The 25522-nt window shown below is 39.9% G+C and overlaps 1 protein-coding gene across 1 annotated transcript; it reads left to right on the plus strand.

Moving 5' to 3' along the window:
• Nucleotides 1-18797: 18797 nt before the first annotated feature.
• Nucleotides 18798-21547, plus strand: fzd9b (frizzled class receptor 9b). The gene has a single exon (XM_026926944.3). The coding sequence runs from the start codon at nucleotides 19220-19222 to the stop codon at nucleotides 20969-20971; it is 1752 nt and encodes a 583-aa protein (XP_026782745.1). The 5' UTR covers nucleotides 18798-19219; the 3' UTR covers nucleotides 20972-21547.
• Nucleotides 21548-25522: the final 3975 nt, after the last annotated feature.

Genomic DNA, 25522 nt, shown 5'->3' on the forward strand with positions numbered 1-25522 from the left:
ATAAACACAGAAACCCTTAAGGTCAGATCAGAATCACCATTCTACATGCTAGATTTCACATTCTTGGCTTGCTAACAAGCCTTTTCTGTTAAAATGTATAAAGACTTTTTCAGTTTCTCGAGCCTGGTTTGGCACCGCCAGCTCCTTAGCCACACTGGAGGTCTCTCTGATGGAATTAGTTATTTATCAGGATTTTCTTTCATATATGGCGTCAGTGGTAATAGTGCTTACTAAAACAAATACGGCTTTGAGATAAAAAAATTTTCGTACTAAAATTTCCCCGCAATCCAACCAGCTTATTTTTGTCAAATTAGCATGTTGATAAGTGCTCAGTCCACACATTTACAGACAGTGAATAAAGCACTTGAGATTGGTTAGCATGAAAAAAGCATATTAAAAAACCCCACCAGACTCTTGATTGCAGTGGCTGGATTTGCAAAGCGTGGGTTTCTTTTTACAGCGGTTTGGCACAGAAGGCCATTTGGTCAAGCAAGGGGACAGGCCATGAGGGGGTCGGGTGAAAACTAGCAACAGCCTGTGGGACAATTACAAAAGAAACAACCCATGGCTCCTGCGTCTCTTACATTCCCCCTGAACCGGCTCGCCTGTCAGTTCCTGTGTCGATTGGCCAGTGCTGAATGCCTGCTTTGTGTCCCCACATCTCACATAATGAAGTACTTTATGATGTGGCCCAGCGGAGGTGTTCATGCTCAGGAATCAACATGCGAGCAGCCAATTAATGCTTATCGCCAAATTGTGCCCCTTTTTGGATAGGGGGCGTGTGGTGTGGTGCAGATTTGAGGTTCTAAACTGAATTGCCAGGTTCTTTTTCCTCAGAAGGCTGGACCGTCTCACAGCTCTTCTCCATGCACGGTTCTGACCCGTTATTGTTCTGTGCAGGCTCAGATCGAGCGGGTCATGTGCTGCTGTGTAGAGCTGCTGCATCTTGTCATGCTAAAGCTTACATAACATTGGTTAACTATGTGTTATAAACAGTTGAGAGCTATTATAATGAAAGCCAAAAGAAAGTATAAATCCATTTTTTCCCATTTCACAAAATGTTTTGTATAGTAGGACTAGAGGAAATGTAATAATCAGTAACTTTTACCACTCCAAATAAAGCCTGATCATTCCTGTTTCCCATCTCCTTATCTCTCTTGTCTCTGTTATCTAATCCAGTCATATCACAATACAGACAAACCCTGATATGCTGTAGCTAATGCCTGTAGTAAAAAAAAAAAAAGGTTATCCAAGTTTACTACAAGCATAGTGATGTATATTTGGTGAGAAGTATGCTAAGTGTTCAGTATACTTTCAGATATATTAATCTTTCTCTCAAGTATACTTGAGGTGCTAAGTGAATTATTAGGTTTACTTTTATTTCAGTATATAATATGCTCAGAATACACTCTTATTCATTCATTCATTCATTCATTCAGTAACCAGTTATCCTGGTCATGGCTGTGGTGGATCCGATCCCAGGAACATTGGGTGCGATGCTGCGACACACCCTAAATGAAACACTGGTCCATTGCAGGCTGCTGTACACACATTCATACTCATTCACACCTACAGGCGATTTAGCGTGATTGATCCACCTTCACGCAAGTTTTTGGGAGGTGAGAGGAAACCCACATGAACACGTGGACAGATGCACAGATATGCCACACAGTACAGTAAACTGAGCTCCGGCCCCCGGATCATACATTCTAATGAAGTAATAGAATTTGTATTTGGTGAGCAGTGGTTGGGAAGATAAGGCACTTTCCAATGTCTCTTCCAGACTGGTAACTTTTTTGTGATACGTGGAGAGCTTCTAAATCACTCATTATGTGCTTTTGTCCCAGTTTAGTCTGAGGAACATATAGAACTAGTAGATGGATAGTATAGGAAGTAGAAAACTTTTAGGATATTTTTAGGTATACTTTGACTTTTAGGTCTACCATGATGTATGTACTAAATGTTTTTATAATACATTACGCTATAGTTTATATTGCTATATCGTATTACTATATTTTCATGAGTGTCATATATGGAGCATGGAAACAAAGAATGGTGCGTGTTGACCTTCAGTTGTTCACCATCTCGTGATTCTTTTCTATTTTCCTCTGCTATGGTCTATGCCTGTCCTGCGTTAAGCTGTCCTGGATGAGTGCCCTTCACCTGATTGTGATCAGCCGATTTAGGATGAAGCCACACACACTTTGTCAGGAAAGGCTACACTTACCTGTTTCCCTCTCTGTCTGCCTCTTCATCTGTCTTTTAACACTCCCTTTCTATCCTACAGCTGAAACAAACCAGTAAACCAATCCAGCATTAAACACTGAAAGATGTGCATAGTGATTAGATAACAAGAGGATCTGCATTGTCTCTGCTTGTCCTGACACTGAGAGGAGCTCTCTTGTTTTAGACCTCACTAAAAAGGAAGGATTAAAGCCAGGACAACAGACACTACACAATCTCCTATCACTCTAGTCAAATAATGACACATCCAGAGGAGGGGCTGAGAAGACCAGCAGCCTCCGTTTACCATCAACCCATGGTTTGTCAGTTGTTTCTCATCAATGGAAGGTTCCTGGTTTGACTCTGTGCCAGCCTGGCACCACATAGTGTTACATAAACATCCTCCTGCTGGCACCCATCAGATAATATGAGTCCTGAGAGCGGCTCCTATTTCCAGACATTTAGCTCGTAGACATGTAGGGGCTCACTGAGGAAATCCAAAAAGGTGCCATAGAGCATAGCAGACGCACTATTTCTCTACCCGGGCTGTCGGTTTCACTGTCTGTGGGTCTTTCTCTCTTTCTCTCTCTCTCTCTCTCTCTTTCCTTCTCTCTCTCTCTCTCTCTCTCTCTCTCTCTCTCTCTCTCTGTAAAAGACACATTTATGAGAACAAGGAACAGCTCTGTCTAGCCTGCTTCAGCCACCATATGCCAAAAATTATCATGCACGTTTTTCTTTGTATCCATTTTTAACCACGCAGGAGATGAATCGGGCCTTTATATGAGTAAGAGCTCTACTGTTTATTCTGCTAACTCCAGAACTGGGGGAGGGAAAGAGAGAGAGAAAGAGAGAGAACCTCTTTTTTTTTTTTTTTTTTTTAAGAAGAGACAGGATGACTGGAAGCCTGGAAGATGCAGAAGCAGGGAAAGGTGGTTGAAGTGAGGAGGAGAAGGGGGGAAATGGAGAGAAAGAGGCCTTTGAATGACAGTAATTTGGAAGCCTATGTTTTTTATGAGTTTCCTCCTCGTAGAAAAACACGGAGCATGAGCGAGGGAGAGGTTAAGCACTAGGCCCCGACTCAAAGAGCTGCCTTTCTGCAGAGGGTGAGAGGGAGGCACACAGGAACTATTAGTATGTTAACGTGTGTGCCTGTTTGTATGCCAGTTTCTGAGTCCTGCTACATGCAACATTAACATTATTTAGGGAATTTTTATTTGATTTTGCACTTATAATTTATGAAATTTTGTTCAGACATTTGTATATAGAATTCACATTGCCAGATGTCTACATGAGTAATAATGATTTTAATTATTAAGTAAAATATACTGGTTCATTACAACTACCTTCTTTCACATAACAAGGTCAGTATGCAATGTTTAGATGTGTTTTTAGACCTGCAGCTATAGAAATGCTTGCTGTTAGCCTAGTGGTTAAGGTGCTGAAATCTGACGCAACAGCTTGCTAAGGTGTGGACTGCGCTAGGCCCCCTTTCCGCTTGGTGTTAGATAAAATCTTTCAGTTCTCTAAGTCTTCCGGGATAAGGCCGCCAGCTAAATGCTGTAAATATTTCCATACAATGCATCTTACTATGTTCTTCATTTACATATTTCTGGACTGGAAAGAAGTTCCATCTAAATCCAGGATGACTGATCAGTTCTGCGTCTATTTCCTAAAAGGTAACTCATAAGGACATGTCCACACTCATACGGATACTAATACACACATATATCTGAACGATTTTTCCAAACTGAAACACACACACGAAAGGAAAATGCCTATACTGAACATTTACACAGTTTATGCTATTTACACTGTCTGATGTGATGCTCTCTAGCAAAGATGGCTGAGTTAGATGACAGAAAAAGACTCTTTGCATTGTAATCTTGATGAGCTTTTGTAAAAAGATGCATTTTCAGTAGTCTCAGCAGAGGGGTTGATCTCAGCAGAGGGGTTGGGGATAGTCAGAGGCAGGGGTTGCAGTTTACCTCACAGACAGCTGATAATTCAAAAACTTGCAAACTGATCCTTTAATATGTGAGAAAAGAAACTATTACCATAGACATTAAGTTAGAGGTTTCCAAACTAAGGGTCAAGACCACATGTGTGGTCACTTGATCTACAAATGGGATCATGAGAGAAACTCACAGTCTCGTTTTTTGTATTTTTTTTTTATCCATTTATACAAATGAATAATACAAATATCCCTGTAACGTTTTAATAAATGCTACTAAAAGTCACATTCAAACAAGCCACGTTTATTTTAAGAGTGTATGCCATAATTTATGTCTTTTTCACTATTCGGACATGCTGCACTAGTGTAGGAGTTCAGCAATAAAAATAGACATTGATAATATCAATTGACACTGAAAGAGTGGATCAAAGAGAAGTCAAGAAAACAAAAAATATAGATTGTCCAAGGCTTCAAATTGCAGAAAATGTATGTCCATTTGGGGTTGTTTGGGAACCCCTGCACTAAGTGCACATACGCACCCACTGTTTTTAGTGCATTTGTACTAGCAGAAATGAATTGCCTCAAAATATTTATCTCCTGCAATCTGCAACAGATTCTCAATGGAGTTGAGGTCAGGAAGATGGCCAAGGCGCTCAGCCAGCATCTGAGGAACTTAATATTCCACCAACAGTAATGACCTACGCGCCTCTGTTTGGGCTAACTGTACTGCTGAAAGATGACCTTTTCACCATAACTTTGGGTTTTAATTAAAAACTTTTGAAAGATGTTTTCCAGCTGTGTCCACCTTTATGATTTTTTTCCTGAACTGAATCCTAGAATAGATCACTCAGGCCCTGATGAGGAGAGGCATCCATCACGGGCCAAAACTGGAATAAACAGATGCTTTTTTCTGTGTCAGCTCTTCTGTACTGCCGAGAAAGCTCACGGTGCAGGGTGGGCTTTTAAGGTACGTAGGGTATTTATTCAACTTGTGCAATCTATATTACAATTTAAATACTAAATAAATCTGTAATTTTTCAAATCAACATGTTTCCTGTGTGTGTGTATAAATAAGTTCTGCAGGTAGATTGCATTCTTAAAAATGGTGTAATGGATATACTACAGTGGTAGTGGCGTGTCTGATGTCTCTCACCTGTAAAAAGCTCATTGTCTGCTTTATCAGGGCAGCTTGGCTCTTTACCCCAAACACAGGTAACCAGCAGAGTGCCACGGCTCCAAACTGCTGCTTTAACACGTCTCACAGGCCTCACTGCGCACAAGTCTCCAGAGCTCTGACTGAACTTTCTCCAAGTTGTCATACATTAGGTTAGAATGGCATGAAGAAGAAACCAATGCTTTTTTTTTTTTTTTTCACCGCCTGGTACTTTTTGCTAATCTGTCATCATTTGATCTCATTGCTAGAGTATAGGATATCATAGGATAACTCTCAGTGTGGTCCAAATGAAAGAGAGCATTACTGAGTGTGAAGTGTTGACCCTGCAGGATGGACCGTCTGAGGATTCACAGAATAGTGGTCACTGTTTACATTCAACATAAACCTTCCTTACTTTATTATAATTTTTCCCTATCTGACATGATAGTCAGAGGTGGTTTCACACACAGGCCTCAATTTGCCAAAGATTTGAGTGTGCAAAAGCATGTGAAACATGCGTGCTGATTGACTAACAGAGTCTTCATAGGATTGTGTCTTTCACACAAATTAGTACTTCATGTCTGTTTTGTGTGTTTGTATTAATAATTATGAAATTTGGAATGTTTCAGCATATACGTGCAAAATACAAGGCTTTTTTCTTTCATTTTTTCATTTACTTGTCATTTTCATCATCTAGTCTGAAAGCCACTTCAAAAACAAAGATTATGTGAGCAAATTAAAATGACCAAAGGGCAGATGTTAAAACTGCATAAGCCTGTTTTCTGTGATTTGAACAAACATTTAAAAAAGTTTTCTTAAGATTTCTCACAATTATGTCTCTTTATTGTAATAAACATAATTCAAGTTTTAAGTATAAAACAATCTCTCATTAGTTTGCGATAGATTTTATTTTAATAAAAGTTTAATGCCAGACCTCTAATCCCAACAGCATTCAAAGAGAACTTGTGAAAAATGAACAGAACACATATGTCTACACTTTTTACAATGTATATGGCTTTTCAATGTTCACCTGCTTTAGTGTTGAAATTCAAACTCATCACAATTATCAAGAATAATTAATACATGCAAATATGTCATTTAACCCTACATATTCTACTGCATATTGTTGCCATATGGCATGATACCTTAAAATAAACCTAAAATTGAAAAAAATAAAGATTTCGGAAATGTTTATTTAAGTCATTTGAACTGAAAAACCACAGTATAACATTTTATTCCTTGAAACTATTATAACATGTGCAGTCAGGGGTTACTTTACATGTGACAACATTTATGCAAGTATGCTTTATAAATCCGCTATCTGCACATGCAGTATCTCTGATGGCAAACTGGTGCTCTTCATTTGAAAGTTTAGGAAATCATGGGCCTTCAAGTGGGGTTGTTGATTGACAGCTGTCTATTACTAGTGACATCATCAAACACTGGCCTATTTTGAAAATAATCCTTTAAGCTCTGATGTAAAGCTAAATGATTTTTTGGCTTTAGAAAAGATGAAACAAACGAAAACAGCTTTAGGGTTTTTAGCTTCTTAGAGAAGTACGAACTGGAACCCTCTCTCATTGGGAATCCCTCTGTTGTGTGATTTTACACAGAACCCTTAGGGGTTCCCCAGAGGAACAGACCAAAAAAGTTGCTAAATGGAACTTAATTTCAAAAGAGACAGATTTGCTCACTTCCACTCAGACATCCAAAAACGCCACACATTAAGCCACACATTCTGTGTGACATTCAGTTATTATTTTCACTACCTACATATAAAGCAGTGGCAAGTCAATGTGATAATGACGTCATAACCTCTGTTACTGACTTACATAATCACATTGTTTGACCATAATGCTGAACTCTATCGCTGATCAGGCTAGAGTGCAGTATCTGGAAGATTTTAGTTCCACTATTCTGAATGTGTTTTATAACATGATGAGGAAGTAATTGTTTGATGGCGAGCTCCGTCTTTTGGCACCATTTGGCTTGACACACATAAAAATAAATGGCACTCATTTTGAGGCCAATGGCTTATTTGGTCAGAAGGATCATTGTATAAAATTAACTGGAATGAAAGATGAGACAGCAGAGTGTTCCAGTTGTTAATGGCTGTACCGATTGATTTGTGTTTTCACATTCGTTGAGGAGGTGCGGTTAGTAGGTGATTTTCTAGAGGCCAGAAGCCCAATGAGAGCTTGAGGTTTGAGGTTTAGAGAGCCTTCTCCTCTCTTTCCCTTTTTCTGTCTTTTTGTTTCTTTAGTGATAGAAGATGTGGGATAAATGATGGGCCACTGAAAAGTGGCAGAAAATGGAAAGGAAAGGTGAGCAACAGGTTTCCAGAGTGTTTTTGTCCTCAGAGGAACCTTCTGGTTGGTGGATTATGATCAGAAGAAATATGTGTCTTGTGTGTGTGTGTGTGTGTGTGTGTGTGTGTGTGTGTGTGTGTGTGCGAGCTGCAGGTATGAGTGCAGCTTGTTCAGCCTGTCTTATTTAAGAGTATGATGGATGGCAACATTAGTGAGTCTGGAGCTAGAAAGCGTGTCGTCTTGACATGTGTTAAGAGTCCTGATGGCTAACACATGTGCCATGTGGCCCCGAGGCTATACACACACACACACACACAGATGTACACACACTCACAGCAGCAGAAGAGTTTTAGGGCAAATCAGAAAGCGAGACAGTGTAAATTTCCATAGAAGGGAGTCAGTACCAATAAAATTAGAATACACTCAGAAACATTTGAACTGTATGTACCCTTTCAAAACGTATTAAAAAGTGTGCTTAGAGACAAGAACACTGAATGTTACATTCACAGTGGGTGAATTTAATGGTACCTGGATCACAGACAGAAACTTTCATAATACAGTTGTATTTTGTTGGGTATGCCTTACTGACAGCAGAAAGAGTTGCGTAAACACTAACACCTCTCGTGGCCTGTGGTCCAGGACAACACAATGTCTGTGCATCTGTCCTGTGATATCTATCATAAGCTGACCTAGCTCTAGGGCTGGAAAGTGGGGACAGCATGCTACTGTCTGCCTCCTGCACCACCTGACTACCCAGTCTATCCACACGTTATTAATAGGACTTGTATGGCTCGACTGGACTCTGAGAAATTCAAGGGGCCGGGTGAGTGTGTCTGCATACGGGCATTTGTGTGTGACAATGATCAGTGATGAGCGGGAAAGAGAGAGTCGGTTGAGTATTGGTGGGAGTCAGGTTGCAGTGGTGCAGAGTGTGTGCATGTGTGCATATTGGCTTGAGATGTTTGTAGGGACCAAATTTTTCTGTGACAGGAATAAATTACAGTTTTAGCATCATAGAGATGTTCAGTAAAAATTCCTCCTGCTATGGTTATAGTTGAAGTTAGGGAAATACATCACAAAGATTGTACCACAAAATAATTGTGTGTATGTGTGCGTGTGTGTGTGTGTGTGTGTGTGGATAAAGATAGCAGCTATCACACTCCCGCCGTCCTCTAGCTGTCCCCATGCAGCTGCCCAGACACATAGTCACACACTCTCTCTCCTTCAGACTTCATATTACACACCACAGTGCTGCATTGTGTTCCACTCTCACCCTCTTCACTATGCTAACTTTCACCCATTAAAATATCTGCTGCAACAGTCTGGAAGTGATAAACAATTATTTTTCATTCCTTTTGAGAAAAACGTTCAGCTTTGTTGCACTTAATAATCCATACTTTCATGTGTGTATTCCCAAAGTTTTCTCTCTGCCACTGTTTGTCTCTCTTTCCGTCTGTCACACCTCAGAAGGAGTGAAGACAGGGCATTAAGTTCACATGGTGCACGTTAATAGTTTATTTGTCATTGTAGCTTATTAACAGATATCTCATTTGTAAGGTTGCTTGTGTGTCAGTGTTGGTCTATGTTTCGGAAAGGACAGTGTCTGCCTCATACTTTCATATTGCTCATCTGTGTTTGTGTGTGTGTGTGTGTGTGTGTGTTTGTGTGTGTATATATGTGTCCTCCTCCTCTGTCCAGGTGCTGATAACCGTTGGAAGGACACTGATGAGAAGTATGTGAGAGGTAATTGAGCTGATTGAACATGTATTTTGATATCTGTGACAGCAGTGCTGATTTATAGACTGTTCTCAGATCTGCTCTCACCCTCCGCAACCCCCCTTTCACTACGACATGCTGATCTAAAGAGCTGGCTGAAAGGTGAGAAAGAGAGACAGCACCCAGCTCTTTCCTCTAAGGAGCTGACAGAGTGCTACTGAGTAATGTGTCCAAATCACCTAAACGATGAAGGAAAACCTAGCTTTCCCAGTCGCATGTGTGCTAATAATGATTTCATGTGTTGATTTTATGAAGCTTTTCATATAAAGTGCAAACAGTAGTCTTACAAAGACATAAACGGTCGGGCGATGTTTCAGATTTTAGTGTTACTGTGCGTCTTAACATGGCAACCATACAAGAAATCTGACGACGTGGGATTAAAAAAATCATGGAAAGTCATGGAACAATCATTATGCTCCCCTTATGCCAATCTGTTCTCCCAAAGAATTTGTATGAAATGAGACCCGGGCAAAGGAACTGTAAAAGAAAATTGTTTTAATTCCTACCCCCCCTTCTTGGATGCACATTCACTGAAATTTATGAACATTTTAATATCCTTCTAAATCATTCTAACCACGTACACAGATTAATAGTTCAGGAAATGATCCTGTCCAGTGTATACACACATGTTTCTTAACCATTCTGACCACACAAAATTACACACACACACACACACACCCACACACACACACCCATAGAGGAGTGTGTGTGTATATCGAACACATCAGTAACCACACAGTAGTAGAGCAGTTTTTTGTTTCATGACTTCCAGTCATACTTCCAACAGTCATGTTTTTGCCCAGAAACTTCAGCTTTCAAAAACAATGCGTCAATGGCTAACTGCCTCAAATTGAGATATTCTGTGTCAAATTACCCCCTGCTTCCTCTCTCTATGTCTTTGCATCTGTCTCACTTGATCTTTGTCTCGATTTTCAATTTTATTTTTCCCACTTTCTTGTCCTCGTCTCTCTCTCTCTCTCTCTCTCTCTCTGACTGAGAAGGCAGTGTGAGAGTAATCCTCCAGTTCTGCATTCAAAGTCTGTTTTTAGAACTTTCTGCCCAAATCCTGCTCTGCCCATCAGCGGCATTTGATACCCAAATATTTTGCCTTGGTGTCTGTGTGCGTGTGAAAAGAGAGCGCTGTTATTAGGGTGTATTAATTCATTTCCACAGGAATAACAGCCTTTTTTGATCATTAATACTTTAAAAAGCCCTTTTAAATTATTTGCTTTCCTGGGCACCTTGCATTTTCACCAGATTGCAAACAACAGTATGTGCTCTCCACCTCTTTCTCTCTCTCTCTTTTATTATGAGTGTTGACATTTCATCCATGTTTTTCGAGTCTGAAGCTAAAAGAGTGGTGGTAGATCCATAGACATTTACTCAGAGTAGCAACACGGCAGGATGGCATGGTTTGATTCGTTCACTGGGAGAATAATTGATCAAGTTTTATATTGTAGTCAGCAGTTCTAATTCTATGACAACCCTAATTTACAGGACAATATCTATGTAAAGAGATAACCCAATGTCAGTGCATGTGTACTATAAATACAACCATGTTAACATTAAACACACAAATCAACAACTAAACCATGGTTGACTATATTTTATAAAGACTCCTATAATGTACTGGATATTAAGTCATGTTCAGAACAAGGTAACACTAACAACCATATCTACAGCAGCTACCATTATTCATTTAACTCTGTCTAACATGTTAACAAGCTAAAAGCATTGTGTTGCCACTTAAAAAATTGTAAATTATGGCATAATTTCTTTTAGAAGCTATGGAAGTGGGGTGGCAAGTCCATAGATCTGCTCCTGTAAAAAGAGGAAGATGTAATTTTTATTTTTCTCTTAGTATCATTTATATAGGTGTCATATACACTGCCTGGCCAAAAAAAAGGTCACTATTTGGGTTTAAATAAGCAAATATTTATGAGCCTATGATTGGATCATTACTGCAGTGATTAATATGTTTCAGCTGGTAACAATTCTTTTAACCTTAACCGATGCGGTGTGTAGCTTCTCATTTCTTAAACAACCATGGCAGATTACATATCCCATGGTCGTGGAAAAGATGTTACTGAAGGGGTAATTGTTGAAAATTGTTGGCCTGCATCAAGCAAAGAAAACAACTAAGGAGATTGCTGAAATCACTGGAACTGGGTTATGAAATGTCCAGTGCATTATTAAAGCCTGGAAGGATGGTGGTGAACCGACAACTTTACAGCAGAAATGTAGTCGGAAAAAAATCTTGAATGATCGTGATCGGAGATCTTTAAAACGCTTGGTGATGTCACATCGTAAAAAAAGTGACAGGAGAACTCACGTCTATGTTTAATAGTGAAAGTAAGAGCATTTCCACATGCACAATGTGATGAGAACTTACAGGATTTGGACTAAACAGCTGTGTGGCCACAAGAAAGCCATTTGTTAGTGAGGCTAATCGGAAAAAATGACTACAATTTGCTAGGGAGCATAAAGACTGGACTGTGGAGCAATGGAAAAAAGTAATGTGGTCTGATAAAATCAGATTTACCCTATTCCAAAGCAATGGGAGTGTCAGGGTAAGAAGGGAAATGCATGAAGTGATTCACCCGTCATGCATAGTGCCTACTGTACAAGCCTCTGGAGGCAGTGTTATGATCTGGGGTTGCATCAACTGGTCAGGTCTAGGCTCAGCCTCATTGTGTGGCAATAAAATGAAGTCACCTGAGCACCTGAATGACCAGATTATCCCGTCAATGGACTTTTTCTTCCCTGACGGCACAGGCATATTCCAGGATGAAAATGCTATCATTTTCACACATGAACTGGCCACCACAGAGTCCTGACCTTAACCCCATTGAAAGTCTTTAGGATGTGCTGGAGAAGACTTGGTGTGAGAAGACTTGGCTGGAGAAGAGTGGTTAGACTCTCCTGTCCTCAGTGCAAGATCTCAGCCAAAAATTAATGCAACTCTGGATGGAAATAAATGTTGTGAAGTTGCATAAGGTTGTTGAAACAATGCCAGGACGAATGCATGCCGTAATCAAAGCTAAATGCAGTGCAACAAAATATCAGAGTGTGCGACTTTTTTTTTGGCCAGGCAGTGTGTAAGAGCCATAGATAGGAGTCGTACATATATAATATACTGTATATAATAGCTGTATATAGATATACTCTGCCTATGTAAGGAGGTATGATGTAACTCATGTTAGTGGCATGGAGCTGTTATAGGAAGGGAGTTGTTAGCATTATATTTTTTATCAAGCTATTCATTATTCATTTCAATAGGGTTTGCTCACTGCACTCAGTGGCTCATTGTCCATGAAGAAGTACATGTCCTTGTCATTCCCGTCTTCCATTCCCATTGGGGCTTACTTCCTGGGTTTCCAGCCAATGACCTGAATTGCAAATAGCATGTGGCTTAACACACTAGAAAAGTAAGGTTTCATTCTGAAGACAGCTGCCTTAGTAGCCACGTCTTTCAAAAGTAACTGCCTCAGTGGGCAGAATTTTAAAAAAGGACCTTGGTAGGCATCACATTCAGGAAACTCTTTACAGTCATCAAAAGTCACCACTTTCAGTTTATTAAAAACATCACTAGACTACTTTTTTGCTGAATAACAGCTAGCCTCATGAGCTATCTACATGAGATACAGCTTGGTTGCTATGCTTGTTCAAAGTAACAGAATTGTGAACAGAATGAGGAGGTTGTCTACATCGAGAAGAGTAAATGCAAAGCAACTTTCAAATTTGGCCAAAAATGAGGTCAACACTAACAAGCCGTCTTAGGACAGACCTTATTTCAGGAGATGCCAAAAATGTTGCCTTAGGAGCTGCCTCATGACTGGAACATGCTGACTGAGATATGATGTGCTAAGAAGGCTGACTCCCTAATTGTAACATCTTCCCAACTCTCCCAACAATCACTAGGAAAAAGGAATTAATGGGCTTTGAACAAATACATAAAGAATTAAATGTTACTTGAAAGAATTGAGAAAATGCTGCTAATATTGATTGTAAGTCTTTGGGAAAACATTTGTGATGTTGTTGTTGTTGCTGCTGTTGTTGTTGTTGTTGTTGTTGCTGCCAGCATAATAGATGTAATAGATAACACGCTGTTTAATAGCTGTTGCTAGCCTGACGTGAGAACACCTGAGCAGCCAAATCATGGAATGAAGCACTCAAATGTGTATGGATGATGAAAGAATGTTAGTCTCTCTCTTGCACTCTCTATAATAGAATAGATAGCTCTATAATTAGGGGCAGGGATGAAACATTTGTGCTCAAACACTGATCTGCTTCGTCCATCTACAGATCTACAGTTAATATTTATCTAGATAAAGCTGCGTCCAGATCAGTTCTTGTGTATCAGGTATGTCACACATAGCCCAAGATCACCCTTCATTTACAGTAAAGCTCTACGTGTAAGCTTGACCTCATTTTACTTTGAGAAATTTTGGCAAGACCTTAATCTAAAAATAAATCCTAGTGCCAAATCGCACAGCTCAAAGGCTAGAGAGTAATAATTACATAACCCATGCAGATAACAATGTGCTTTTGTGCTGTGTGTCCTGATTCCTGATGTAAAAAAGGAGCTCTCTTTTTACTCAGTTTTAATAACAACCATCCATCAGCTCCTGTCACGTATGCCCACTTTGTCTTACATTGTATCTTGCATATGTGTGTGTACAAGCATGAGCAAGACAGAGACACACCAACCGCATAGCAGTGGGTTCGCGTTACAATTGTAGCTTCCATTGTCTTAGGGTGTGTGTATATGTGTGATACATGATCAGCTGTAATTTCAAAGCTCTGTCATGGAGCCCACCCTGCTGACAGTGTGAAATTATAGACGGGCTGGGACGTGGCTACAGACTTTAATAAACCGCTTTGTTTATGAGTTGAAATGTGGAATATGAACAGAGGCTCTTTTATGAGAGCACAGCTATGATATATTTGTTAGAATGTGTTTATTGCGTTTCTAAGGTCAAATATAGCGCTTGTAAACATACACGCACGGCTGTAGGTCCAATATTAGCTGAACAGTAGTATTTTTATCCGACACACTTCTGCCCACATGATGAACTTATCAAGCATCTCAGGAAAGCATGGCGTGAACTCAATTTCAACTCTAACTCTGTTTTGGTCCCTGCTGTTTCTGCTTCCAATCCTAATATTCTCATCTCCCCTTTAAAAAACTGTCAACTGCTGACATTACATTTAATGTTCTGCGCTTTACAATACCATAGTACTCCTATTGTATCGGTGTAGCTTTGCCTTAACACTGAAAAGAACATATTTTGCTGTTTGTGCATTCTTAATTTTTTTAATATAATTCAATTTTTTATTTAATATACTTATTATTAATACTCTTCTGTATTTAACTGATCAAAATTATTATCTTATTTCAATTTCCTTCTGTTTCACACCAAGGTTTCAAGTACATGACTTGTACTGATGCAGTTTTTTTTTGTCTTCTCTCTACAGATCAAAGCAGCCACAGTACATACTTTATTTTTACTTGATTTTTATTTCTCCATTCAATCACTCTTACAGTAAAATCAATATAAGGCACGCATCCCTAGCTAGTCTATTGACTAAATACAATTAAATCCACTCTAAAATATGCACAGGCACACACACACACCGACAGGCAGACACATATGCCCCCTCTCATCTAATTACAGTTGATGGCATTGTGTCCATTCCTTTCTTATCCTGGGTCATGCCATGCTTCTCTCACTCACAGATAACTCAGCCTAGAATGTGACACACGACCAGGGTCAGCCTGTCAGCCTGGATACTAGTCTGATAGAGATGCATACGCACACACACACACACACACACACACACACATACACACATGCACCCACCATCCTGGCTACAGGGCCTGATCACACAATACTGCCATCCTCATACAACCACAGCTGCCACAGTGCTGAATTTCCATTAGCTTGCAAGGCCAAGTTGGGCATTGTTCAACAGCATTTAGTTTCTGTCTGACCAAAAATAATAAGGACTGTGAAAAATATTAAAATCCAAATAATATTTCCTCATGTACCCAAATTGTCTGTCGCAATAATATACCATCCAAGGACAGTCATGGTTTCACCCTTAACACAGCTGTTCTTCTGAGTTCCAGCAGTTCAGTATTAGTAAGGGCAGAAACACACTGTCCAAACCTTTGCCACGTGGACTGAGGGTAAAGCTATTATGTGTATTTATGTGTTTAATCAAATGGCTTACCAAAAACCATTACTGGGGCTAATTTCATAATATTAATAATGTTCTAATAAGTAACTCACATGAATATGACTTTTCAGTAATGATAGTTCAACAGTGCATTGTGAAAAATGTGTTAAAGATGTAGGTTGTCATTTTAGAATGTGTTTTAGGGTTATAATAATCATTCAATTTCAAAAATACCTTCAAAATAAGTAAGCTCTTGGACTCAAAATATCACCATGCAATGGATTTGGCTAGTTTCTTCATTTTCACACACCACCATTTTGCTCGCTGCTCAGTTCTGCCCCTTTACTTTAAAAGGTAACTTATAAGACATACACAGTTTCAACAGACAGACTGGGATCGTGTTTGAAGATGATTTTCATTTCCAGCTGTATTTCAGCTCACAGGAAACTGACAGCTCTAAAATTGCTACTTTAAAGCTCATGTGAAAAAATCCATCCATCATACAGAATCTTCTTTAGGATGCATGTAGAATACTGATGAAGTTTGAAATACTGGGGCATGTGTCCTTTAGCTCTGGGTCATAGCCTTAGAGTTAAAAGCTCCTTGGTGTCACACTCTGTAATCAGTTCTTGTCCTCTACTGTTTCAAATCACCAGAGTTTTATAAGCTCTGGTTGAGATCTGGTGGAGCAGAAAAGGCATCTTGATAAAGATTGACACTTAAAGTACTCAAAGTCCCATTAACCTCAGTCGGAGAGATATGGAGACAGCTAATCTCCCCAATATAATGGATATGGGGTCATGGATATAATGCCATGACCTGTTCTCTCATCGCTTCAGCTCAAAGTCGATTTAGTTGTAACTACACGATCTGCCAGCTTTAGTCGGGTGGGATTTGTAAGGGCAAAGTTGCAAAAGGCACTGATAATCACTGATCTGGGACCAGTTTAATGTGCTCACATTTGATTTTTATGGATTGTAGAGGCTGACCCTGGAGCAGTGCTCTGTAAAAATCAGTTCAGAGCACGGAAGTATGTCTCTGTGGTCAGATAAGGTGAAAGGAGTGGGGGTGTTTCTGATAAGTCTGGTGTACACAGAGGGTCTTGTTACATGATACTCATCTTAAGCCAGTGTTAGTTAGAGCCCTTGTACAGAAGTAGAAAGATTAAGGCAACTGAAAGGCATATCTTGTGACCTGTCCCTTTTTAGCTTTTAGGTTTAAGTGTCAAATGTTGGAACGCCAATATCTAGTCAAAGCACATTCTCCGTGACACTAAATTAGATGTTACTATGAGTAAAAACTGAAACAAATTTACAAAAATAAAACATATATCCCATATGCCTCTGGGGCTGATATGAATCAGTCTGTCTGGTGTTTCCTTGTGCTGGATGGGTATCAGACTCACTGTGCTTTCACGGCTGTGTGTGTGTGTCTGTCTGCCAACTTCAGATCTGATAATCCTCCACATTCTTACACTGCGGGTGCAAAAGTTTAAATGCATACTGAAGCTTCATGAAAAAGAATTGTTTAGTCTTCTATTTCTACTCTCAGGGAAAAAAAAACACAGAAAAAAAAAACTGTATTAAACTGTACCATTGTCATTGGGGTGGCACACTTATATTTTGTACCTTTAACATGTATCTTTCATCGGGAAACTTGGATAATGTAGCTTACCTTTCAAATGATTTAAGATCCATAATTAGCCCTTAATTATTTTTAAGAGTAAACCTTTAAAGGTACACTCCGTGCACCTTTCTAGTTTAAAAATACATTAGTTTAAAAAATACAAAAGATGTATGCTTAATGTTACCACCCCCAAGTAAAGCAACACGGAATGGTACAGTTGAGTACCCTACTATGCAATTCTTGATAATTCAAATCAATTCAATTTTATTTGTTTAGCACTTTTAACAATGGCCATTGTCACAAAGCAGCTTTACAGAAATATATAAATTCACAATATAAATTTTAAACTTATAAATGTATATATTTATCCCTAATGAGGAAGCCAGGGGTGACAGTGGTAAGGAAAAGCTCCCTGAGACGATATGAGGGAGAAACCTTGAGAGGAACCAGACTCAAGAGGGAACCCATCCTCATCTGAGTGACACCAGAGAGTGCAATTATAAATAAATTATAAACTATAACTGTGTACTACATGGACAAATAGGGCAATTGTGTAACCAGGAAATTCATTATAGTGTTCACATGAAGCCTATTTTGTTGAAGATATCAACTGATGGACACTTGAGTGTAAAACTGTTTGTTGGAATTGCAGTCCTAAAGCTATCATAGCAACTGTAGTCATAAGCCATCATAGCAAACTGTTCATATCAACTGAAGTCCAAAGCCATCTTTATGGTTTCTAAGTGGTACCACCCTCATTTAATCCTCATATAATCTCCCTGATCTTTAGGCTGTCCTTGTGGGGCCATCCTCAGCAAGTGATTTCCAAGTTTCCAAGATAATCAGCTTCACTGAAAAGAGTGGATGTTTTTCTCAGAGTAAACAGATGAGTATTCACTGGAACAAAAAAAAAAAAAAAAAAAAAAAAAACACAAGTAGCATTCATTTGTTCAGTAAGTGTTACAGAAGAAGCTGAAGCAGTGAGGATGAGGGTGTGCTGTTCATCAGACAGCCACTAGATGGGAACAATAGCCTTTCTTTTCTAACAATTTCCTTTTTCCTTTCAACACTTTTTGAAATCCATTGTTATTTATTTCTATTTTATATGAGCTGTTCTGCTCATGTGTTGCTGTTCTGCATCACCCCCATGTTTGCTCTTTTTAAAAGCCTTAACATATAAAAAGTTCTGACTTTTATGTAACCAAAAAGGTTTTTTTTTGTTTAGTGATAAATTCCATACAGTGTCGTAATCCTGTCGTCAGGTTTATCCAATATGAGCAGCTATTTATCTGTATAATCATATGCATGTGGTGTAAATAGCAAAGCCTGGCACGCGCCTGCCCTCTGCAGATTTTTCAGTAATGACACACTGATGCAGAAATTACACTAAAAAGAAAAGCAAATCATTGCACTTCGTCAGAAGATCGTTTGTCTCACTGGAGCGTTGAAACAGAGACTGTATTGAGTGTTAGTTAAATGGGCTTTAAGAGAGAGAGAGAGAGAGAGCTTGAGCTTGAGGTGGAAGCTCCGCCCACTTGCGCCACGCTCCGCCCCCCGGCCGCGCTTTAGAGCAGCTCGGAGGGAAAGGAAAGTTCAGTGTTGTCCAGAGATGAGGCAGAGTCTCACACAGAGCGGCGGATGGACGGATAAACACGCAGAATGCGCCGAGGACTGCGAGTGAAAGCGGAGGATCGAGATAAGGAGCGACTTGTGTTCCTGTCCTCAAGCCGCGGCATGCATCAGCTCCATTCCGTTATCTGTGTTTACGCAGTGAAGTATCACAGGAGGTAGTGTTTTACTGACACTTTCTCACGACCAGATGTGGAAATTGGACAAATGTCTTGCTGTTGTCGTTATTATCATCATCTGATGAAACAGTTTGTACCGGAATATAAATCAGCATAAAAACCCCTCACTTATCTCCTGGGACTTATTGGTGCATTGATATATAGATATATATTTTTTTTTTTTTCTGCTCCTCATTCATAAAACTCTACCATGGAGGCTTCAGCATTGAAGCTGGTCATTTCTCTATGGTGCCAGTTCATGATTGCAGCCCACAGTCTGGAGATAAGTGCTTATGACTTTGAGAGAGGGAGACCAGCTAAATGTGAGCCGATCGTCATCCCAATGTGCCAGGGCATTGGATATAACATGACCCGGATGCCCAACTTCATGGACCATGACAATCAAAAGGAGGCAGAGATTAAGCTGAATGAATTCGCCCCACTGGTGGAGTATGGCTGTGACGTCCATTTGCGTTTCTTCCTCTGCTCTCTCTTTGCACCCATGTGCGCCGATGAGGTGTCCACATCCATTCCCGCCTGTAGACCCATGTGTGAACAGGCACGTCAGAAGTGCTCTCCTATTATGGAGAAGTTTAACTACGTTTGGCCTGATTCTTTGAACTGCTCTAAACTGCCTACCAGGAATGACCCGAATGCACTGTGCATGGAAGCGCCAGAGAATGACACCAAACCAGAGCCTAAGAAAGGAGAGGGAATGCTTCCGGTGCCTCCGCGGCCAAAACAGCCTGGGCCGGGAAGTGGGCGTCCAGGGGGCCCCATGGGGGTCTGTGAGAACCCAGAGAAATTTCAGTATGTGGAGAAAAGTGAGTCATGCGCTCCGCGTTGCTCTTCAGCCGTTGATGTGTTCTGGTCCAGACAGGACAAGGACTTTGCTTTTATCTGGATGGCTGTGTGGTCCACTTTGTGTTTTGTTTCCACAGCTTTCACAGTCCTCACTTTCCTCTTGGACCCTCATCGCTTCCAGTATCCTGAGAGGCCCATCATATTCCTCTCTATGTGCTATAATGTTTACTCTGTAGCCTTCATCATCCGCTCAGTAGCTGGGGCAGAGAACATTGCCTGTGACCGTGAGAACGGCGAGCTTTATATTATCCAAGAGGGGCTCGAGAGCACAGGCTGCACCATAGTCTTCCTCATCCTGTACTATTTCGGCATGGCCAGTTCAATCTGGTGGGTCATTCTCACACTCACTTGGTTCCTGGCTGCGGGAAAAAAATGGGGCCACGAAGCCATTGAATCTCACAGCAGCTACTTTCATATGGCCGCCTGGGGCATACCTGCACTAAAGACTATAGTCATCCTCACAATGAGGAAGGTGGCAGGCGATGAGCTGACGGGGCTGTGCTATGTGGGCAGCATGGATGTGGGGGCGCTAACGGGCTTCGTCCTGGTGCCACTGTCCTGCTACCTCATCATCGGCACGTCATTCATCCTCACCGGCTTCGTTGCACTTTTCCACATTCGGAAGGTGATGAAAACCGAAGGCACTAACACGGAGAAGCTGGAAAAGCTAATGGTTAAGATTGGCATCTACTCCATCCTCTACACTGTTCCTGCAACCTGCGTCATCATTTGCTACTTCTACGAGCGCCTCAATATGGACTACTGGAAATTCAGAGGTCTGGAGAGCAAGTGTACTACCTTTCCAGGCCGAAGGAACGAGGACTGCAGTCTGGAAACTTCCGTGCCCACAGTGGCCGTGTTCATGCTGAAGATCTTCATGTCACTGGTGGTAGGCATCACCAGCGGGGTGTGGGTGTGGAGCTCCAAGACCTTGCAGACCTGGCAGGGGCTATGTAGCCGGAAACTGGCAGACAGGACTAGCAGGAAGCACTGCAATGGAGGGAGCTGCAGTAGCAGCCACTGCCATTACAAAGCCCCGGCTGTGGTACTGCACATGTCCAAGACTGACCCCTACTCAGACTGCCCCACGCATGTATGAGCAGAACTCGAGCGTGTGTTTGTGTGTATGGAGCTCCACTCAGCAGAAATGGAGAGAGTGACCTCATCTGTAATGTACTCTATGGACTTATACTACTCCTCCCTGCGTGTATGACAGTGTTTGAGAGCAGGATTAAAGATAATTTGTTCATGAGAAGCAAAGTAAGTGAAAGTTGTAAAAAATGGACACAGAAAGCTAAATGCTGCAGCTTTTCATTAATGAAAAAATGTTTATGAGACGAATATGGGAATATGTTTATTATTGCTTTCAATAGAAGTGCAAAAAACAGTAAAATCTAACCTCAGTTATGCAGTCCTTTATCCGTTACACACAAAGAAACAGACGTGCATGGAGATATGTGTATAAGACATGTTCTTGTCCACATTTAGCTTAATTCGTGGCATTTATGTGTTTTAAAAGTTTTCATAGTTCTTATTTATTGTGTATATATTTAATTTAGTTTGGTCTTGGTCTTGAAATGGCCTGTATCTCTTTGTAAACAAGTTATATTGATGGGCCAAATTAAGAAAAAGTGCCTTTTTTGAAAAAAGATATTAAATTATATTATATTTTGTATATCTGTGTCGATTGCTTTACTTAAGACTTAAAATATGTTCCTTATACAGCACATGTACACAGGGGTTGATGTGCACTGATAAGACTGATACACACTACCAGCATTTAGAGACCAGCAGTGTCAGATCCTCCCCCTCTATTCAGGAATAGTTTGTTCTGGGTATTGATAGAATGATAGAAAGATAAACACTTTACAGGGAAACTTACTTTGGTTCTGTCTCCAAGATTCATCATTTTTCAAATTCAGAGGGTTTTTTTTTTTCAAAATTTGAAAAGCCTTTTTTTGTCTGTGGAAATTTTTGCATGTGACTTCCTTTAACTTGAACTTCATAGTGTTCCCAAAACTACAAAACCACACGCAATCATGATTAATAGGGAGTGTATCAGTCATAGTTTACATAGTTTATTTCAAGTACATTTGATTTGAAGTATGATTCAGTACATATACTGATAAACAATAAATTCATTTGCAAACTTTTTCCTCCCTCCGATGGCATGTTAAAACATAGAATCAAATAGGCCCCTTACCAAAGTAGACTTTTTAATTCTGTTGTTGCTGTACACAAACAATGCTATTATTTCACTCTAATCTGTGAATAGATAGTGCTGGACTGTTGCATTTGCATTCAGGGGAGTAGAAGCACAGAAGAAAAGGCCTCTGATTCCTGTCTCAGACTTGCCACACGCTATAATAAGACTTGGAGAAGTTGGGTCAAAGCAATGCAAATATTTAGATGAAGTAGCTGGTTTGCATGTGAAAAAAGTGGGCTTTGGTTCAAATGCAAATGAAAACTTGAGAGACTCTTTCAGGAGCCCTAAATGGAGGGGGCTCCCTCTGAACTGCCCATTCAAACAGGGGCACTGTGGGACGCGAAGTTTCTACCAAAGCACATCAAGTTTTGTTAGGAAGTGTGTAAGACAAGGTTGAGCCTAGATTAGGATTAAGAAAACTTCAATCTGTCTGATTAACATGCTGACAATAATGCACATGTTCACTGTATGTAATGTCACAGGTAGGTATTTTGTGGACTATTTTGACATTTTCTCTCCACAATATGCATTTTAATACATTTTTTCTCACAAAAAAGAGAATCATTGAAGAGAGCGATGAGACAGTGGCCCTGGATTTGTCACATCAGCGTTCACACGTGTGGAAAATTAAAAGTATCATGCTGAGACTCAAAAATTTATCTGCTTCAGTTCAAACTATAACATATTCAAAATCCAACCTTGAAGCAGCCTACATATATGTAAATTAGTCTGGGATCGTTTGTTACAGCTTGCTGGCATGTGAGGTGTAAGGAAAATGATTGAACCATTCAGCGCTAATTCAAGATTTCGGTTTTCTCATAACGCATTATTAAAGCTGTTCATGAATATTAAAGCTGTTGACATGAATAATTCCTCCAGATGTCTTAATGATAAATTAAATATAAACTAAAAAAATAAATCAGTGCTACTCTAACTTTACAATCTTCCAAATGCAATCACATTTTCCTGCCAAACTTCATTATAATACAGTTTGGATTAGTTTAGAAGTATAATCATACAAATGGCAAAATTATTGTACTAATATGATGATAATCATACACCTGGCCTTGCTGCTCCATGTAAGCCCCGCTTTTTCAGTCCTTTGATGTGAGCCAGTCATGCAAATGAGATTATTTTCCCTGCCGCTTGAGCCGGAGCCTGGTGTCTTCCAACTGTATTTCTTACTGTTTGCCTCTCCAGCTGCACTTGAAGCATCTACTGCCTTTGAAGACGCACCTGAAGACTCGATCTATTAAGATATTTTTAGATCTGATTCATTGTATGCCATTTTGTGTAGCTGTAACATTAAGCTTCTGGTCTCATGCACGTACTTTGTCACTGTGGTGTATGAGTGTGAAGTTTTAAGTCTTCTGATGAGAAAGTAGCAAGGCACATTTGGTCACATACTGAGTAGGTACACAGGTGCATGACAGTTGCATTTGTTGAATGCTTAGATAGAGTGCGAGTTCCTTGCATACAGTTCACACTGTCCTTACATAACCTTGGCAGAGCCTTACTTTCTTTTTTTTTTCACCAAATGAATCAAATAGCTCATTTTTAGTTTGTCTTACATAGTAGATGTTCCTTGAAAAAACAGTGCAAGCTGTAAATTTCAGTCACCAGTTAAAGAGACGTTCTCTTTAACAAGTGTTTTTCTGACACCTTTGTGTCAAAGCCTGGATTACTGAGACCGTAATTGAACACAATGACTCTCGTCTCATGTTAGCATCCTGTGCTTCAGAATCTACACGTCTGGATCACTCACATGGCCAGTGGTCACATGGCCTGTTGCTTTCCCTAGCCTTGACTGATTAGATTGGTGACCTGTTTGTTTTGGACCAAGGTCTTTCCACTATACATAACAGATAAGTAAGCAGCATCAGGGATCAACAATTATTAACATGCCTAACCATCTCATCATCACCAAAGTCAACAACTGTTTTAGTTTCTGTTTCATGAAGCTTGCAGACCATTAGATTTAGAAAGATTTTTGTGTATTGGTAATTAAGTGTTGTATTTCTACATGCTGTTTTAATAATGCAAGGCCTAGACTTTTCACAAGGTTGAATTTGACCCCGGGTGAGCGATGTAAGTAATTTATTTAGCTCGGTTGTAATGAAAATGGGTTACAATAGCAGTCAGTCCCCTGGAGGCAACTTTAGCAAGTAGAGGTTTCTTTTCATGAGCTGTAGTGTTCAAAGGAGTGCTGACATAGTAAAGTCAGTGGTGCTATTTTATGGTGGTGTGCGTTGGTGTTTTTCAGCTCAGGTTGCCTCTCCAGAGTGGGGTCCTTTAACATTCACAATGCCAGTAAACTGCAGCTGGTGAGAGAGAAAGCATATGCGAGTGAGAGTGTCACAACATGGAACTAATGTGACCCTGCCCACAGACATGAGGTCAAAGCTAGCAAACATGCATGAGCACACACACACTCGCTCACTTGTAATAACTCCATTATCTAATTCTGTGGGTTGCAGAGCCTTTAATTATAGGTACACTTTCCCTGGTAGTTCACCTTTCCCTTATATAACAACCTTAAAGTAATACCCTGGTGTTTTAAACTTAATCTCTATCCATAGGGGCTGTAGAATATGCATGTTTACCATAGGCAAGAATTTTGTCAGGGTTCCATGTAGTAATAAAATTTGTTGACTCAAAAGTTATCTAATAGCAGTTGTTAAATTTGATCAATTAATGTTTAAAACAAAAGATTATATAGCATGAATTGAAAACTATAGCTCTTACATTCTAACAATAAAGTTCTTGAGATTAATCCTTACCAAAACTTATATTTTTATTTTATATCATTTTATCTGGTCACTGGAATAATATGAAAAAGAGTGTTGGAAAGTGTTGGGAACCCCTCAAAAGGTACTGCTTACAGATGTAAAGCTTAATTTACAAGTATCAAAACAAAAAACCTTAAAGAATTTAGTAACTTGTTTTTGTTGGTTATTAATCCAACAACTGCCCTTAGACTTCCATAATAATTGAGTTTCGAGCAAACAGATTTTCCATCCCTTTCTCAGTACAAAGAAATAAGTTGAAATGATCATCAGTGGGAACTGCACATATGCTCCAGATGCAATGGATAGGGATTAGATTGAAATGCTGGAGTATTGCTTTAAGCAGCATTTCCCAGTCGTAGTCCTGGAGTGACCCAGCACTGCATACTGTGTTTCCCGGCTCTGACACACATGATTTTTCCCATCATCTAACTGTGATATCCTTAATGAACTGAATCACACGTGTTAACAAGAAAAACACAAAGCTGCAGGAACACCAGCATTCAGACTGAGAAATGTTGATCACCATCTGGTTTCCAGGCCAAATTTAGTTAGCAACAAAACAAAAAAGTTCACAGAGATTATGTGAATGTAAAATTTGTAAGTGTAAAAAAAAATCAGTGCTCTTGTCTTGTCTTGATCAGATGGAGTCGCTGCC

Source organism: Pangasianodon hypophthalmus, chromosome 6, assembly GCF_027358585.1.
Source record: "Pangasianodon hypophthalmus isolate fPanHyp1 chromosome 6, fPanHyp1.pri, whole genome shotgun sequence".
NCBI lineage: Eukaryota > Metazoa > Chordata > Actinopteri > Siluriformes > Pangasiidae > Pangasianodon > Pangasianodon hypophthalmus.

Excerpts from the sequence above, each read along its gene's own strand:
- fzd9b (XM_026926944.3), top strand. The coding sequence starts at position 19,220 with ATGGAGGCTTCAGCATTGAAGCTGGTCATTTCTCTATGGTGCCAGTTC.